Source organism: Capra hircus, chromosome 14 (assembly GCF_001704415.2).
Source record: "Capra hircus breed San Clemente chromosome 14, ASM170441v1, whole genome shotgun sequence".
NCBI classification, from domain to species: domain Eukaryota; kingdom Metazoa; phylum Chordata; class Mammalia; order Artiodactyla; family Bovidae; genus Capra; species Capra hircus.
The window spans coordinates 71521673-71539719 of NC_030821.1; the positions used below are offsets into that span (position 1 = coordinate 71521673).

At 46.4% G+C, this 18047-nt stretch overlaps 1 protein-coding gene across 1 annotated transcript in view; it reads right to left on the reverse strand.

The window, feature by feature from the left end:
* Positions 1-18047, reverse strand: part of ASAP1 (ArfGAP with SH3 domain, ankyrin repeat and PH domain 1) — a 337578-nt gene that overhangs the window by 134224 nt on the left and 185307 nt on the right. The window contains exon 4 of the mRNA XM_018058570.1: positions 5106-5178. Within this exon, the coding sequence (XP_017914059.1) occupies positions 5106-5178 (73 nt within the window). The remainder of the gene's footprint in view (positions 1-5105; positions 5179-18047) is intronic.

The window sequence follows — 18047 nt, forward strand, 5'->3', positions numbered from 1 at the left end:
CTCATAGAGTAAGTCTTTTCACCATTCTCAACCATCTTTCAAATCGTTTTGGGGAGGTGGGTGGTTAAGTACTCTCAAACCAGAAATACAGAAATGCTTCTTAAAGTTCCGAAGAACATCAGATGGGTTTTGTGTCACTTAAGCACTGTGAGAAACCAAGAAAATTATGAAAACACACTGGGAAACAGACATCAGGGCTCAGCCTCTTGTGGCTTCTCTGGAAGAGACCAGAAGCCCTTGGACAGGAACGGCCTGGATTCCACTGAGTATGGCTCATGGGAAGATGTGCAACATCACTGTTTTACTCATCTCGTTGTTTTTTAAGAATTAAATGTCACAGGGCTGCCCACATAAGCTGATAAAAAAAAAAAAAAAACCCTAAATACGCTGTAATCATTGGTGACTGCAGAAACCCTATCAGGCCCCTGCAGTGGGTAAGATTTGAGTTTATCCCCACATTTCTAGGCCACAGGGATGATGATAACTGCTATTGTGGCCCCTATCTGAGAGGCACGAAAGTCACCCCATGGGTTACACTGCTGTGAGGTTCCATTTGATGGATTCATTCATGAATATTCACGACCAGTGAATATTTAATGGCCACTGACAGAGCATTTCCTGGGGACCCATCCGGCTGATAAGCAGCAATTCATCCCGTGCTTGTTGAGCTCCTGCCAAGTGTCAGGTCGACGACATGCATACAGTAGCTACAAACAGCCAAGCTGGAGTCAGCCAGGCTCCCCTCCCAGTCCTTGCCAGTTGTGGCCTCCTGGACAAGACGGTGTGCCCCTTCACAATTCAGCTCCATCATTTATAAGGAGGAGATAATAGGAGACCTGCCTCAAAGGCTTGGTGGGCTTCACTTAGTATGGCGTGAGCACCCAGTGCATGCTCCAGAGGTATTCCCCACCCACCCTCTTCGAATGACATCAGTTTTCCTTTCTGTATCCTGCAAGCTTTCCTTTAGTACTTGCCAGTTTCTAAGTACTTTCCAGCTTGAGGATCTGATATTAACATCTCTCTCTCTCCCACCGGACTGTCAAATTATCATCAAGGCAGAGATTCTGTCTGATTTATCTAATATACCTAACATCCCAAACAGTAGCATATAATAGGGGCCCAATAAATATTTGATAAGCTAATAAACCATGCTGGCAAATTCACAAAATACAAACATGAAAGACACAATACCGGCCCGCTAACAAGGAGTTCCCAGGCCACCGATGCCGTTCTCAATTCCAGTTGTATTTAGTCATCTGGGGAGTAATACTGCTGTAAGCCCAATATTTGGCCTCTATTGTGGAACAACTCTTGGAGGGTGGACCTATGGGAATCTCTGCTGTTGTGTTTTAAAAGAGTTGTTCAGGTGATCTTTTAAAAAATTATTTATTTTTGGCTGCACTGGGTCTTTGATGCTGCACAGGGCTTTTCCAGTCTTGGCAAGCGTGGGCTACTCCCCAGCTGCAATGTTCCAGCTTCTCATTGAGGTGGCTTCTCTTGTTGCAGAGCATGGCTTCTAGGACATAAGTCGCAGCACGTGGGCTCAGGAGTTGTGGCGCACGGGCTTAGCTGCCCTGCGGCATGTGGGATCTTCCCAGACCAGGGATGGAACCCGGGTCTCCTGTATTGGCAGGCGGAGTCTTTACCACTGAGCCACTAGGGGGAAACCCTTCTTCAGATGATTTTAATGAAAAGGCAGGATTGACACTCACTGGTCTAATGCTTGAAAGACTGAGCGACAGTTACCCTACCGTGTGAGCTATGTTCTTCTGGGGATGATGGAGGCGTCCTGTCTCTACACATATTGTAGCTGCTTGTCACACGTGACTACTGCGGACTCAGTATGGCTACTGACATTGAGGGCCTGAACTGAATTTTAATTTAAACTGAAAAAGTTATGTGTGACCAGGAGCTCTTCTATTAGCCAGGGCAGAAGACATATGAGAGCCCGGAATCCAGGTGACAGGACTCAAAGCTCTGTGGGCTGTGGTCTCACCTACAGGAGAGCATCACTGGGCAGCGGAGACCAGGCCAGACTCTGCACTCACCCCGCAACCCCACACCTTCCGCACACGCAGGACAATCTCTCCCACTGCCATGCCCAGGACGGCTGGGACCAAGCACAAGAGCCGCTGTGTGAGCTGCTGAATGGTGTGGTCACTGTGCAAAACGAGGCGATGTGTCTTGAGTAAGGACTCTTGGAAAGGAAAGACTGGCAAGGAGCCCCCAGCAAAGAACTGACATGGCACACCTCAGATATGTAAATCAGAAGTCTCCCTTCATGAGTCACGGCGTAAGCCGTTAACATTACGGAGAACTGACATGCATTCCTGAGGCAGACAATGGCTCATTACATTCGTTATAAAATCAGAGTGGTTCCACATTACTGGTAGAAAGGCTGAATTAATACAGAGAAGGCATCCACGCTATTGACCTACCTATCATTTTCACTCACCTATTGTGTGTTAGCCAGGCACTACATGGCAGGCAGTATGTTAGGGACCTTAAACATTCCCTCATTTTGTCCGTATTAGACTCTGTAAATTAGACGTTATTTTCTCATGTTATGGTGAGGTAATTTAAAACTCACAGAAGTTAAATAATTTACTTGACTTTGACAAACAGGAGTAAAGCTATAATTCAAACTTAGACCTACGTTACACCCAAGATTGTTTTTTTATAAAGTTTGTCTCATATTCTATTATATATTCAATAGATACGATACTGTCCAACAAACCTCCATTTATTTTCTGTTTTATCAAATCACAGTCAATGCTTCAATGAACCTACCTGTATATAAAGCATAACACACACATACATGTAGAAAAGTGCATATATCCTAAGTGAGCATTTCATGAATTATCAAAAAGCAGACTTAACTATGGATTTGATCGACCAATCCATAGTTTCTTACAGAAAAACCCAAATGACCTTATTGGCCAACCTAATAATACACTCCAAATCAAGAAACAGGGGAATGCCAGCACCTCAGAAGCCCCTTGGGCAACCTGCTAGTAATTTATCCCATCCTCCACAAAAAAGCTAGTATCTGTAAACGGCCTACCACCTCATGGGAGTTCATCAGACGCAAGCTAAGAGAGAAGTTACAAATTATGTGTATAATCTAGGCCAAGACTTAAAGTACCACTTGGTCACTAGATAACTGGACAAATACCATTTATCTACTTTAATTAGAAGTTAGTGTTTTATTGGACATAAAGAAATTAGAGACGGGTCTCAAAGAACCAGGGTACAAAATCTGTTAATTAGGATTATAGAGTGCCCTAGGCTTGGGGCTTTAAGGGTGACAAGTGACTGATTCTCAGCTCTGATAAGGTGAGGAGGACCAGGAAGTATCTGAGGGCTGAGCTCTGCCTGGTTCCACTTTCCTTTCAGTCCCATGATTTTACCAAAATAGGGAGCATAAACTTAAATAAAATATAAAATGAATAAAATATGAATGTATCATACTTAACTAAACTCCCAGGAAGTGGCAGACCTTTTACAGATGTGAACTACTTAAATCCCTTCAATAGTCCTGTAATAGCACCATCCCCACTTTACAGAGAAGATGACAGAAGTTCAAAAAGTGGAGCACCTGGAGGTCACGAGGCCCGTCAGGGTTAGAGCAAGGATGCAAACCCACCCTCACCGGACCTCGGAGCCCTGCCCTGTCCAAACACTCTGCTGCCTTCCCCTCCCAGGTGTTCTCTTCTGTAACAGACAACTGACTTCTTAGAGACATGACCTCTGGGAAAGTCAGCTGATGACTGCAGTAACAATAACAAAAGATGTGAGTCACAGACCTGGAAACTCCTTTCATGTTTCCAAGCCTCTCCCCCCCGGGGGCACCAGAACCTACTGTTTCAAGTGGACACCTACTGTTTATCTTCATTCGGTTTGTTTCTTCTTATCCACTGACAACAATTCTCTGCGACCCCATGGACTGCAGCCCACTGGGCTCCCCCGTCCATGAGATTTTACAAGCAAGGATACTAGAGTGGGTAGCCTTTCCTTTCTCCAGGGACTCTTCCGAACCCAGGGATCGAACCCAGCTCTCCCGCATTGCAGGTGGATTCTTTACCAGCTGAGCCACAAGGGAAGCCCATTTGCTGACACAGGTTACCTGGCCTGCCCTGAGCCACAAGCAAAGCAGGTTGTGGCAGGCTGTGTCCAGGTGTCCACTTAGCCTTGTACCCCACATCCCCTCTAACTTTCACCCCACGTCTGTCAGCAATTGGTGGTGGTGGTGGTGTTCAGTCACTAATTCGTGTCTGACTCTTTTGTGACCCCATGAATTGTGTAGCCCACCAGGCTCCTCTGCCCATGGGATTTCCCAGGCAAGAATACTGGAGGGGGCTGCCATTTCCTTTTCCAGGGGATCTTCCCAACGCAGGGGTTGAGCCCGAATCTCCTGCATTACAGATGGATTCTTTACCACTGAGCCACCTGGGAAGCCTGTCACCAATGTTAATTTTCAAATGTGTACAAGTACGCTTCAGATGGAAAAGATCCTTGTTTAAGTGAATTACAGCCTGACCAACCACACAAAGAGATTTTACATGTCACTTGTGGCAAAATTACCTATAATGTTACTAAGTTTTTCAATGTATAATAAAACCTACTGCAATTAATGGGCTTCCCAGGTGGTGCTAGTGGTAAAGAACCCGCCTGCCAATGCAGGAGACATAAGAGACATGGGTTCTATTCCTGGGTCAGGAGGATCCCCAGAGGAGGGCATGGCAACCCACTGCAATATCCTTGCCTGGAGAATCCCCTGGACAGAGGAGCCTGGTGGACTACAGTGCATAGGGTCGCAAAGAGTTGGACATGACTGAAGCAACTTACCACTGCAATATGTTTTTTCTTCTTTTTTATTGGGAACCAGTAACAGGCTTGGACTGACAGAAGAACTGAATCTCTTTGACTTACTTGGTTTTCCATTTGTAGGAAGTCTTTCATAAGCTTAGCACCTGACAAATAACAGAAAACCTTGGGTCTCCTGCACTGCAAGTGGATTCTTTACCATCTGGGCCATCAGGGAAGTCCAAGACTATATCTATAAATATATATGATTGGTGCCGTCCGTGTTGGTAAGTACTTACCTTGACCGGAATTATATATTGCTTTTACAGACTTCTTAACTTTCTGTAAGGCTGTTCTATCTTGGTCTAGAGCCTAAAAGAGAAAAACAGGGAGAGAAAATGTTGGAAAACTTGGTAAGTTTAAAAAAGAAAAGAAAAAGAAAAACTCATTCATAACCGCATTTGTTGTGCTAAGCACTGCAGCAACAGCAAAGTGGCACATTCATCTAATGGAGAACCATTTCAGAGACATGATTTGCCCAGGATTTGAGTAGTTTTGAGATAAATGTAGTTATTCCATAAGGCTCAACATTGGGTGAAGTGGATAAAGTGGTAGTCAGTCGGTAACTGTGCTAAGTTATGCACAGGAAAGAAAACAGAAGACACCTAATAAATCTTAAGATTTGATTCCTTCACTTGGAAAGCTTATAACTTGGGAAGGGAAAACGGCAAACATGTGACATGTTCCCAGAGGATAAAGCACATCATCAAATGGTAACTTCAGCCAGAAAGAAAACATTTAAGGGGCTGTAATAAATAAGAGTGGCCCCGAAGTGCTTCTCAAACTTTTAACTTGAGGATTATTTTCAGCGTTTAAAATTTTTTTGATGACCTAAGGCTGATATTTCAAATATTCCACTTATTAAAAATCACAACATGGAAAATGCTACCATGATGCTGGTAATGCTTACACATGATTTCTTAGGTGATGAATCAACACATCTCCAGCCGTCTGCCTGTATTACGGAGGGGGGTGGGGGTGGGGTATACTGGGGGACTGTCACTCCTGATTCTTAACCCAAGTGCTGGATACACAATTGTGTTTCATTTGAAAATTCATCACACCGTGCACGTAGGGTGTGCACTCTTTTCTATGTGCGCATTACACTTCAAAAGCAAGTCAGTATAAGGTAACACTCTTATGCATGCTGACTTAAAGTTCTTACAACAACTTCAAGCCCCTCTCTGCTCTCCCAAGGGTCTAGGATCCATTCACAGGCTGGGAACCCCTGGATGGTTATGTGAACATGTGGAGGGCAGGAGCAACAGCAGCCATCGTCATAAACTCATTTGTATAGTTTAAGAACATTAAATGTGCACTCACGCCTATTACGTCAACTAAACCTCAAGACACCAGATGAGTGAATGGAGGCCCACAGAGGACAGGACCTTCCTCACTGCAGGAAGGCGCCCGGTGACGGCAGCAGGCACCTACTATTCCCCTTCTGCAAGACGGGTTTTCCTGCCGCTCTGAACGTGGGGTTCAAGGGGCCCTGCTGCCTTCCTCTGGCTCCTGCTCTCTGGGTGAACATGGTGAATGCCAGCCTCAGTCCTGCCTCGGATTTCTTGGCTTGGGAACAGGGATTATAACATTCAGCCCCTTTCTGATGATGCACGCCTGGGGGCTGCCACGGCTTTTGTGGTGGAAGAATCTGGCCAGACAGGATGATGCCAACAGAGACAAGCACTAGAAACAAGAGGTGGAGGAGGCAGTCCTTGCGTCCAGCTGTCCTCAAGGCTGTGTCAACGCTAGCCTTCCTGCAGACTGAGGACTCCCTTCAGTCCTCAGCCAGCTGAACCTGAGGCTGTCACTTGCAACCGCGAGTCCTAAGTAACACAAGAACTGAAGTTTTAGTTCAGTTCAGTTGCTCAGTCGTGTCCGACTCTTTGCGACCCTATGAATCGCAGCACGCCAGGCCTCCCTGTCCATCACCAACTCCAGGAGTTCACTCAGATTCATGTCCATCGAGTCAGTGATGCCATCCAGCCATCTCAGCCTCTGTCGTCCCCTTCTCCTCTTGCCCCCAATCCCTCCCAGCATCAAAGTCTTTTCCAATGAGTCAACTCTTCGCATGAGGTGGACAAATTACTGGAGTTTCAGCGTTAGCATCATTCCTTCCAAAGAAATCCCAGGGTTGATCTCCTTCAGAATGGACTGGTTGGATCTCCCTGCAGTCCAAGGGACTCTCAAGAGTCTTCTCCAACACCACAGTTCAAAAGCATCAATTCTTCGGCACTCAGCCTTCTTCACAGTCCAACTCTCACATCCTTACATGACCACTGGAAAAACCATAGTCTTGACTAGACCGAGGACTTACTACCCAGATGTAAGCTTGGTGGAGAAGACACACCCAGCAGATAAGACTCTCTGAGTTGCATCTTCAACAAAAAAGAAAGCAGTATCTATATTTTTCAGATAAGGAAATGTGATAGGCCATCACTAAATATTTTTAAGAAGGGAGGAAAATATTAACTTGCTCGAAGTCATAGAGTCAGAAAGTGCTAAAGGTCACATTTCACACAAATGGCTCTTGAATCCCAAATCTAATGGGATACTGGGATAAAAATAAGACTGCAGGTCAAAGGCTATTTCTGCCACACCCATCACTTACTTCCCACCTCCACAACTTCGTCACAACCACATCCCACCTGTACTCCCTTTTTTGTACTCTTTTTAAATCAATGTTTTTCTTCAGGTCCATTCCCCCCCTTTTTTTCCCCCATTCACATCTTCTTTTCAAAAAAATAAATGGACATTGTAAAGAGCTGGATCATTCATCATTAACAGAAGATACCCTAAAAATGACGTAGTACCTCTAACTACACAAAATGCTCACCTATTTACTACCTCGAACCATCTCATCTAACACCAGGGACACCGCACATCACACTTAAGAAACCGTGTTTCACGACATAGTTGCAGAGAAGAGACGAAGCTTGAGTTATTTCAAAGATCTGAGATTTGTACTTTAAAAAGGGAAAATAACTAACATTTTAATCAATGTTTAGTCACATAGGGAGCTGAGGTTTACACAGATTATTCCACTCAATTCTTACAAAAACCCTCTGAGGTAAGTGCTAGTACTGGACTCATTTTATAGATGAGTCAACAGAGGCTTAGAAAGTGGAACTTGCCCAGGTGGCAGAGTAGGGATTTGAATCCAGGTCTTCACAGTAAAACGCCACCCCCTAATCACTACCAGTACTGTATTCCAATGATATCCCTGAGGAACTGAAACTGAAAGCAATCTCATCTTGAGTGGGGAATGTCCACCAGTTTGTAGAGGCAAATCTGAGTTAAGATAGTTAGGTTACTGGTAAGAGTGGGAAGGGAAGACATTAGTGAAAATAAGTGCAAATAAGCACTCATTTTAAGAGATGGGATCCAAAGGGTTTATCGTTTGATGAACTGCTTTTGTGGTGAGGATATTTTAAAAAATAATTCTAATAACAGCTACCATTTATTTTTTTACATACATATTGAGCATGCCTGCTAGGCTGCTTCAGTCGTGTCTGACTCTTTGCAACCCTCAGGACTGTAGCCCACCAGGCTCCTCCAACCATGGGATTTTGCAGGCAAGAATGCTGGAGTGGATGTCAAGCTGTCCTCCAGGGGATCTTCCTGACCCAAGGATAGAACCCAAGTCTCCTGTGGCTCCAGGGAAGCCTTTATATCCATTATTACTGCCATCTTTTTTTCCCGATGAAAACTGCTGCTTTATTTTGGAGAAGTCAAACAGCCTGGCAGGTGTCACATACCAGGTAAAAGAAAAAGCAGCTGATGCTTTTTCAAACAAGCCACCTAAAAACCCACTGTAGATGGCATGCTCGTGTTTCTCCTGATTTTTTAATTAACTTTAGAGAAAGAACAAAGGATATCCTTTTGGAAGAAAATACACTATTGGCTTAGCTTTGGGGAGTGATAACCACTGAAGAATGATTCTACTCATAGAGAAATTAATGAGTGGACTTTAATGTCCATGCACAGAGTTAATGACTCCCAATAAGCAAAGGGCTGGGGAAGATTTCAGCCATAACATTTTATGAGGCCAGTTATCTGCTTCCTTTCTGCAGGAGGGAAAGTCTCAGAAATTTATGTTGGATTCTTACCAACCTGTCTATAAACTAATAGGATGTAAAGTTCACGTACTTACTTTTAAAGGTTATTAATGACATCCACAGCCACCATTACATCTAGGTGACACTTCTCTTTTCACACTCTCCTATTTGGCCACTGGCAAAAGGCAGCCAAGTAAAATGCACTTTTAAGAGCTCCGTGTTGAAGAGAGCTAGGGAACGCTGTCCTTCAATCAAACAAGGCTCCCTCCAGAAATAACACATGTCTGAATGTGCTATAGAGCGCCATCCCCTCGACCGCCAGACAAGCAACACTCGGCAGTGACATATTTTAAAATGTCCTGTGTGTAAAACTAAATAAAGTGGAGAGAGAAAGGTGGCAGATGAATGGGCTTCACAACTGTCCTCTCTCTCAACCCATTAAAAGTATGTTAAAATTCATGCCTGTGTTGCAAGTATGCATCTGAAGGTGAATCACTAGAAAAGGCATATGTGTTTGTGAGAGAAGGAGAGAGGGAGAGGGGAGAAGGATGAATGAGCCAAGGCAGGAATCCAGGAGAACAGGCTGATCTCTAATGATGCAATAACGCCTTCCCCATCTAAGAATTCTGCAAGACAGCAACTCTACCTTCTCTGCGTTACCGAAGAGCAGGGGCATTAACCTCAGAAAGTACTCTCATCTTTATATGGAGACATCTTATTTCATGTACAGTCCTAACAAGTGTGGGCATCTGAACACACAGACAAGGCACAGGCTGTGCAAACTAGCGAGAGGCTGCTGGAGAAACCATACCACAGAAGCTGGCAACCTGAGGGTTCAGAAGGAGTCTACAAACTGGATATGAGAATGAAAAAGAATTCTCTAAGAATCAAGGGGTTATTTGGGGTAGGACATGGAGCCTTTCATAGCTCTCTGGGCCAAGCCACATCCCTGGGTCACAACAGATGCTCTTGAAGATGCACAGGAATCCAGCCATGCCTGTTCCCCTCCATTTAGGGCATTTGTACTGGCTGATCTGTCTGTCTGGAACTCTCCTCCCTGAGCTCTTCAGGTGAGGGTTCTGTTTACCCAGGCCTCAGGTTATCAGCCCCTCCTGTGACCTCCCTAGTGGTCCAGTGGCTAAGACTGCATGCTCCCTATGTAGGGGACTGGGTTCCATCCCTGGTCAGGGCACTAGATGTCACATGCCGCAACTAAGACCTGGCACAGCCAAATTTTAAAAAGAAGAAAAAAAAAGCTCCTTCCTCCAGGAGACCTTCTATGATCACCTAAAGCAGCTTATCCGCTCTCCCCCACCATTCACTCTCTCATACACTTCACACTGGATACTCAACAGCGCTACACATCCCTGAAATGGTCCTGGTTGTGACCTGTAAGGAATTTCTCTCCCTCCACCAGGAGAAGGAAAGCACTATGGATGTGGGCCCTGTGGAACCTCTTCATGGCCGACTTCCCAGTTCTGGCGTCCAGCTGAGCGGAAGCTCAAAAATGCTTATGAAACAAAGTTACAAATAATGAATCAATGAACCCCTCATTATTCTCAGCTCCCCAAATAGCAACCTACGCAATGCAAAGCTTGCCTTGAAAATGGCCAAACAGAATTTTGAATTGAGAAAACATGGCCCTCTGCAATTCCCCTGATGGTTTTGAACAGCTGAGGTCTAAAAGTATGTATGTGTTACATGCGTGAGTGTGTATGTGTGTTTGTGTGTGGAGATTCGTGTATGTCACACATATACGTATAAGGAATATGACCATTCAGTACCTCGAGTAACGGTTTAAAACGACAGAGCTTATACATTTTCAGTTAGTTTTGTGTCTCAAGATAGTTATTCTGGCAACTGTTAAAAACATTTTATTGGAATATAGTACACCTACGTTAAATGAGCAATGCCAATATGACTGTTAATACTCATTAAGATTTTCTCTTTCAGAATTACTTTCTAAGTCCAGGGCACCTTCTTTTCAATATACTTCAAGTGGGAAAAAATGTGTCTTATTTTAGGTAGATGTGATTTTTGAAAACAAAGCACAAGTCTTTGGTGCTAAGTCTTATGCGTATACTTACAGAGAAAGCAAACAGTGGATAACAAATAACCGCACAGATTTCTTACAGACATGCCTGGGAAGACATCAATCACACCTCCCACCCTCTAGGGATGCTGAACATTAAATAGATTAAAGTACCTGGATGTGGCTGGCACAAAGCCTTGCATGGAGCAGGTGCTCAAAAATTGCTAGCATCATTATGCTCACCTCTGGAGGTGCTTCCAAGAGAGGAGTTTCTGAAACACCTGGAGCAGTGACAGCACAGCGTCTCTGAAACAAGCACTCCCACTAGCAAAGTGGTTTCTTCAATGAAAAGAATTTTTACTCAGTTGGGGGAAAAAAGGAGCGCTTCCGTTTTATTATTTTAATAGTCCTATTCAGGGAGGTAATTTCAGAAATGCATTTCAATAGATGCATTTGTCCCATAATCACCACAAGGTAAGAGCTCTTCTTCTGTGCAACTGGCTTAATAGGGAAATCAAAGGGAGACGATGCTGGCCCGATTTGGGTTCAAAGCCCAGATGCTTCATCCTTCACCTTGCTGAGCAACCCCACTGCCTTTCTGGGAGGAGGGAGATGCCTAATTAATTCTCATAAACTCTCTGAGAATGAAATAGTGATGGAGGCTCGCGTGCAGCCTCCTAGCCAAGTCAATACACTCACTATCCGTCACAAGACCCCACACCCTAGCATGCATGTGTGTAACTGTAGTGTGGACCAGGCGTGGGCCCAGAAAGCGAGCCAGTGGGATGAAGGGAGAGTGACCATGCCATTTCCTCATGAAAGGGCTGGGGCATCTGAACACACAGAGAAGGCACAGGCTGTGGCAAGTGAGAGACTGCCTGCTGGAGAGACCGCACCAACAGAAGCCGGGAACCCAGGAGTTCGGAAAGATTATTCAAACTGCACATGAGAACGAAAGAAAAAAATTCTTTAAGAATGAAGAGGCCACTCGGAGTAGGACACGGAAACTTTTGTACCCCTCTGGGCCGAGGGGCACTCCTGGGTCACAGTGGAGTGCCAACAGATGCTCTCAGAGATGCACAGGAGTCTAGCCACGCCCGTTTGCCCCACTCAGGGCATTTGCACCAGCTGATCTGTCTGCCTGGAACTTTCCTCCCAAAGCGCTTCAGGGGAGGGTTCACCCAGGCCTCTGGTGGACAGTCTCAGGTTAATGCAGCTGAGTCTCTGTTCTGATCAATCCTGGGTTTTTATGGCACTGGCTCAGCTGTTCATCCATTAGCTGTGGCTGGCTCAGAGGGGTCCCTCCTCTGGGTCAGGCACTGCCTCTGCCTCTGCTTCCCCAGCTGCATAAGAACAACAAAACCCTTCGCTAGGCCAGGTGGGATGCTTGGGACTGCGTTAGATAAGACGTGAAGGAAGTTATTCATAAGGTAGGAATCCTCCCTACCCTGGGATTTTGGCCACACTTCCCAAACTGTACTATACTTCACCTTGAATTTTAGGGGTTTAGTACCTCTGTCTCTTCCTCTACTTGTCAACTGAAAGCACTCCAATAATAATACTTGTATTTGTTTCTTTCTTTGCACAGAAGACGCTGAGTAAGAACTTGCTCCGCTGAATGAAAGGAAAATACACACGGAAGGAAGAAAGGATGAACCCAATGGTCCAATACTATGGCCACCTGATGAAAAGAACTGACTCACTGGAAATGACCCTGATGCAGGGCAAGATTGATGGCAGGAGGAGAAGGGGACGACAGAGGATGAGATGGCTGGATGGCATCACTGACTTGAAGGACACGAGCTTGAGCAAGCTCTGGGAGTTGGTGATGGACACGGAAGCCTGGTGCGCTGCAGTCCACAGGGTCACAAGGAGTCAGACACAACCGAGTGACTGAACTGAACTGAACCAAGAGTAAAACCTATGTTCATCACTGCCAGCCAGGCCCTGTGAGGTCCAGGGCTGGTGGCCTCTGACTCTGTTCCCACACTCTCCACTCATGTGTAAGCCACATCCGCAGTCTTTCGGAACCCATAAGCTTGAATCCACCCAAGAGCTTCTGCAACTGCTAACATTTCTGCTGAAATCCTTTTCTCCAAACTCTTCCCCTGATGTAAAGGGGGGTGGCCTGCTCGCTCTCTCCTTTTTTCTTATGCATTCACCTCAAATGCTGGAAGCACAGCCCCTATTAACCTGAGGATTGGAAGTTATGGGGGCGCTGAGAGGCATCCTGTGGTTCAGCGACACATCAGCACAGGAGGCCAAGAGCAGCTCACATGAAAGGAAGAGGGAGAGATGTTATCATTTCTTAGTTTCAAGATTAACACGAGTTGAATGAGGCTGCTACACAAGGGGAAATGATCAACCTAAAATAAAACGTGATTTGCATAATGCATCTCAAAAAGGGAAAGCTGACAGGTCATCCACATAGGTTTTAAGCTCTTTGTGCTATTTTAGACTATAAAAGTGTCCTTAAGATTCAGATTCTCCTTTGTTTATACAGATTTCAATCAGAAACTTCTGTCTTCTACTCTACCTGTAGCTGAATGGCTGAACCAAAGGGAATCAGACTCACAGGCAGCAGAGAATTGCGGGTGCTGAGGACTAGGGGTTTGGACCCCACTTTACACGGAAGCTTCAGACTTCACAGCTCAGATATGCAGCAAAGATCAATGTATCACCTTAAGCAATGTTGTTGTTCAGTCACTAAGTCGTGTCCGACTCTTTGCGACCCCATGGACTGCAGCCTGCCAGGCTCCTCTGACCTCCTCTATCTCCTGGAGTTTGCTGAAACTCATGTCTGTTGAGTTGGTGATGCCATATACCTTCAGCAATACCTCCTGATTGATTCTAAGGATCTATGCCATGCAGGAAAACAGCACCAACCTATCAACTTTCCAGGTTGAAGAAAAGACACTGCATAAAACTGCGGCTCACCAAAGTCTGCTTTCCTATGTACACATCTCGAGGAAGGAGACTACGCAAGGCCCAGAGCGAGGGCTCAATAAATGCGAGTCAGCTGAATCTGCCTCTAAACTAAAAGCATCTGAAAGTAAAGGGATACAGAACAGCACTGGGACTCGCAGAATGCTATTTATTTCTCAAGCGCTATTTATTTTAAAAAGCTAAGTGTTTCATACAACCTCACACTGTCATAGTCAAGACTCCCTTCACTGAACCACTAAACCGACTCTTGCACTGCTGTGGGGACCAGCGGAGTGAACGGCCCCTTTAAGACCCTTAAAGCCATATAATAAGACCCGCTGGACTCAAAGCGCTAAGCCGAGTCTTGCTTTGCCCCGTGAGGCTGGGTCTCTACACCTAATGGTTCAACTCCCGCTGGTCCGCAACTATGTGGCACTGTTACCACGGGGGCCCCCCAGTTCCATGGGGTCACTGATATTCCAGCATTCAAGCCCTCGTTGGTGAGTGCAGCCTTTGCCTCTGGTGCGTATCTGGGCCCTGAAAGAAGCAGAGCCTGGCAGCGGAGCCATCAGGAAACGGATGCTGCGGTGGAGAGCTTGGAGGGCCCAGCCCTTGATGACTTCTGCTGGCTCCGTTGGGACCTGCTCAAGCAAGTTGTCCTGAAGTGCCCCTGCCCTCCTCCCACGCCGCCACCACAGGGAGTGTTTCCTTCTCGCCTCCTCGGCCTCTAACTGTCCTTAGAGACTTTTTTCTTTTAAACAGATTTTTTTTTTTACAAAATTATTTATTTATTTCTGGCTGTGCTGTGTCTTTGCTGCTGCACGTGGGCTTTCTCTAGTTGTAGTGCGTGGAAGCCGTTCTCCAGCTGCGGTGAATAGGCTTCTCCGTGCGGTGGCGTCTCTTGCTGGGGAGCAGGGGCTCTAGGGTGCTCGGGCTTCAGTAGTTGTGGCAAGGAGGCTCCAGAGCACACGCTCAGTAGTTGTGGCGCACGGGCTTAGTTGCTGCTCCATGTGTGGGATCTTCCCGGACTAAGGATTGAACCTGTGTCCCCTGCGTGGGCAGCTGGATTCTTAACCACTGAGTCACGAGGGAAGTCTTCCTTAGAGGCTTACATTGGCCCAGTCTCACCTCCCTTCTCCCAACACTGATGATGAGGGTGATAAAAACAACTGGAACGTGTTCTGATTTAATCCTCACAGTAACCGATCAGGACGTCTCTGACATTTTACCAAGGAGACTAAAGCGCAGGATGGCCCGAGATCCTGCATCAAGTCAGAGACGCAGTCAAGGTTCGAGCCCGGGTCTTCCTGACCTGCGAGCCCATATTAATGAGCTTTGTGTTCTCCAAGCTGCCAGCCTGACAAACTGGGTCCAAAGGAAACTTTAAAAGACCAGATCAGCCAAGGATTCAGTAAGCAGCCCACGAGACAAACAACTTCTGAAACCTTCTCCTTTCCATGTGAGGGACGCTCTCGCAAGAAGCCAAAGAGGAATTGAGACCAACGCTTAGCTTGAGAACCTGAAGTTGCTCTTTACAGGGGGGAGGGGACAAAAGCAAAGTGGGAGGAGGTCAGCCTGCAGCTCGTTGGCGCTGAGTCACCTGGCTGTCCCCACACCCCCCTGCCACTTCACGTGGGCCCATCTGCTAACCAAGCACTGTGCTGGGTGTGGTGGTGATGAGTCAGTCACAGAGAGGATTTCCACGTGGCTTCAGGGGCACCCGGAGGACTGCAGTACAGCCTTTGTGGACTTCACCGAGAGCCATGCTGGATACTGGGCATGACTTGCACTAAAACTGATCACTGACGTGTGTGCCCCCAAGGAGGAAAACAGGTTAAAGAGCAATAACTAATCACAACAGCACATGCAAATCCACAGGCTTGTGAAAGCGTCCAGGTGCACCTTAAAATATCAGAGACTGAACAACATTACTAAGAGTGACTGGCAGAAAAACCCTCAGAAAGAATTGGTGTGCTTATCCTTGGGGTCAGTGAGGGAATCAGGAGCCTATTTTAAGAAGAGGGACAGTTTCTCCACCTGGTACTTCTAATTTGGCTCTGGTCTGCGGAGAGGTTGCTTTGGTCCCTGCTGTGCAGTGTGAGAGGGACAGAGAGGACTATCCAGAGATTGGGCGCATCCATCCACAAACACCCACCCCTCTCAACAGCCAACGTCCACACTCAACGTGGGAACACCAGGCAAAGACCAGACAGTGCTCTTCTTCAAAGAGGGAGAGAAAGGGAACAGCAAGGTGCAAACCAACGTTCCTCAGAGGAGAGATGCTGGGGTCTAGAAGCACCAAGGAGGCCAGGTGGCTGGATCACGTGGACACGTGGAGGATAAAGAGATGGACGGGGGCCAGATCACGCTGGGAGGAGAGGCCACGGGAAGAGTTTGGTTTTATTCTGACGGCAAAGGTAAGTCAAGACTGGGGCTGCAGCGGTTTTACAAGAAAGAAGGTGGCAATTACTCCTGAACTTTGGAAAAATGACTACAGCTGACGTGCTGGGAATGGGAGAGACAGGAGCAAGATTGGAAAGGAAAGAGCCAATTGGCTGGGTCTCACACAGACAGAACTTCTAAGTATTTTTCATGTGGCGAGATCTACTTCCTCCTCTAGGATCACACTTTGTATTTAAAGCTTCCTCCAGAAGTAGCTTTCCCCCGTTGACACCCACTCAGGAACTCGTATTTAAGGCTTCCTCTTTTTCTTCTCCCTGCTCACACCCACTCACGAGCTCGGTGGAGGGCATCGAGATGCCCAGTTGGACTCAGGAGACCACACCCCAGCCAGGCCCACCTCTGCAGCAGTCCTTAAACCCATCCCCTTGGAGCCGGCCTGACTTCAGGACTGCACCATGTCCCAGGCAGAGGGAGGAGTTCTTCTAAACTATGAATCCGATCATGGCACTCTCTCGCCTTAAAACTTAGAATAATGAGCAGGCTGACTCTTTCAATGACTTTGAAAACCCTCTCTGCCTTACTCCAGGGGCTACCGCAGGCTCTCTTCTGCAGCACGATGACCTGCTCTCTCCGATCTCTCACCAGATGTTCCTGGCAGTCCAGGTCCATGGTGCCCAGTCATACGCAGCACTTGTCTGGCCTCTGTTTGACTCTGGAGATGCCAACTCCACTAGCTACAGCTCTCGTCCTCAATGATACTTTTGCCTTTTCTTCTCCATCTTAACATGCTACAAACACAGGCTCAACCTTTACACTTCAGTTTTATCATCTCTTCTTTGAAACCTGCCCCTTCCTGCTGAGAACGAATCTCTCTGCAGTGCTGTGAGAGCACTTATCATAAGGACTTCTTCCTTACATTTCCATCTCCAACAAACGGAGCTATGAGTCTTTCAAGACGCTACACACATACTCACTGCCTTTCCCCACTGCAGAGCCAGCTTCCTGCCCTAGGGATGCATGGGACCTGGAGACCAAGATGTTCACAGGGCACAGGTGGAACCCCACCCAGGATCCAGGAAGGGTTACCTGGAGGCTAACTCTGACCCCACTCTCAGACCTCTCGGGCTCCCAGCTTCCTGCCCTGTAAACCTGGAAGACTGGCCACTACATAGCTTCTCTTGGCTCTAGTTTTCTGAAAACAAACCATTTTCAAGTCCTAGGGACCATATCCTACTGCTTCAACTCTCTTATCGTATTAGGTTTTGTTTTAAAGGGAAAACACCGTAATTTTTTTTGACACCTTATTTTTAAAAAGGAAGTAACCCTAGGAAGGACCGTACATTTAAGACCTTTATGCAGTTAAAAAGCTCAACCGTGGCTTTGGTCTCAGATTCCAATTCCAGTCATTTCTGTGTCACTTTTTTGTGTTCTCTGTCCTCCAAGAAATGTTTAGAAAAGTTCATTCTGAATTCTGTGTTCAAAGACTCTATCGATCATATAAAACAAGCATACTTAGTGCCTGTTAAAAAGATAATTTACTTAATTATTGGCTGTGCTGGGCCTTCACTGCTGTGGGGACTTCTCTCTAGTTGCGGTGAACAGGCTTCTCCTTGTGGTGGCTTCTCTCGTTGTGACTTTTTAAAGATGAAGGAACTGATTCAGAGCAAGTGTCCAGGGCCAAAAGTCTGGGAAATGGCAAAACCAGGCTTTTCACCGTGGAAAGTCTAACCCCCAATGTCCGTGTTCTTTCTGCCACATCAGAC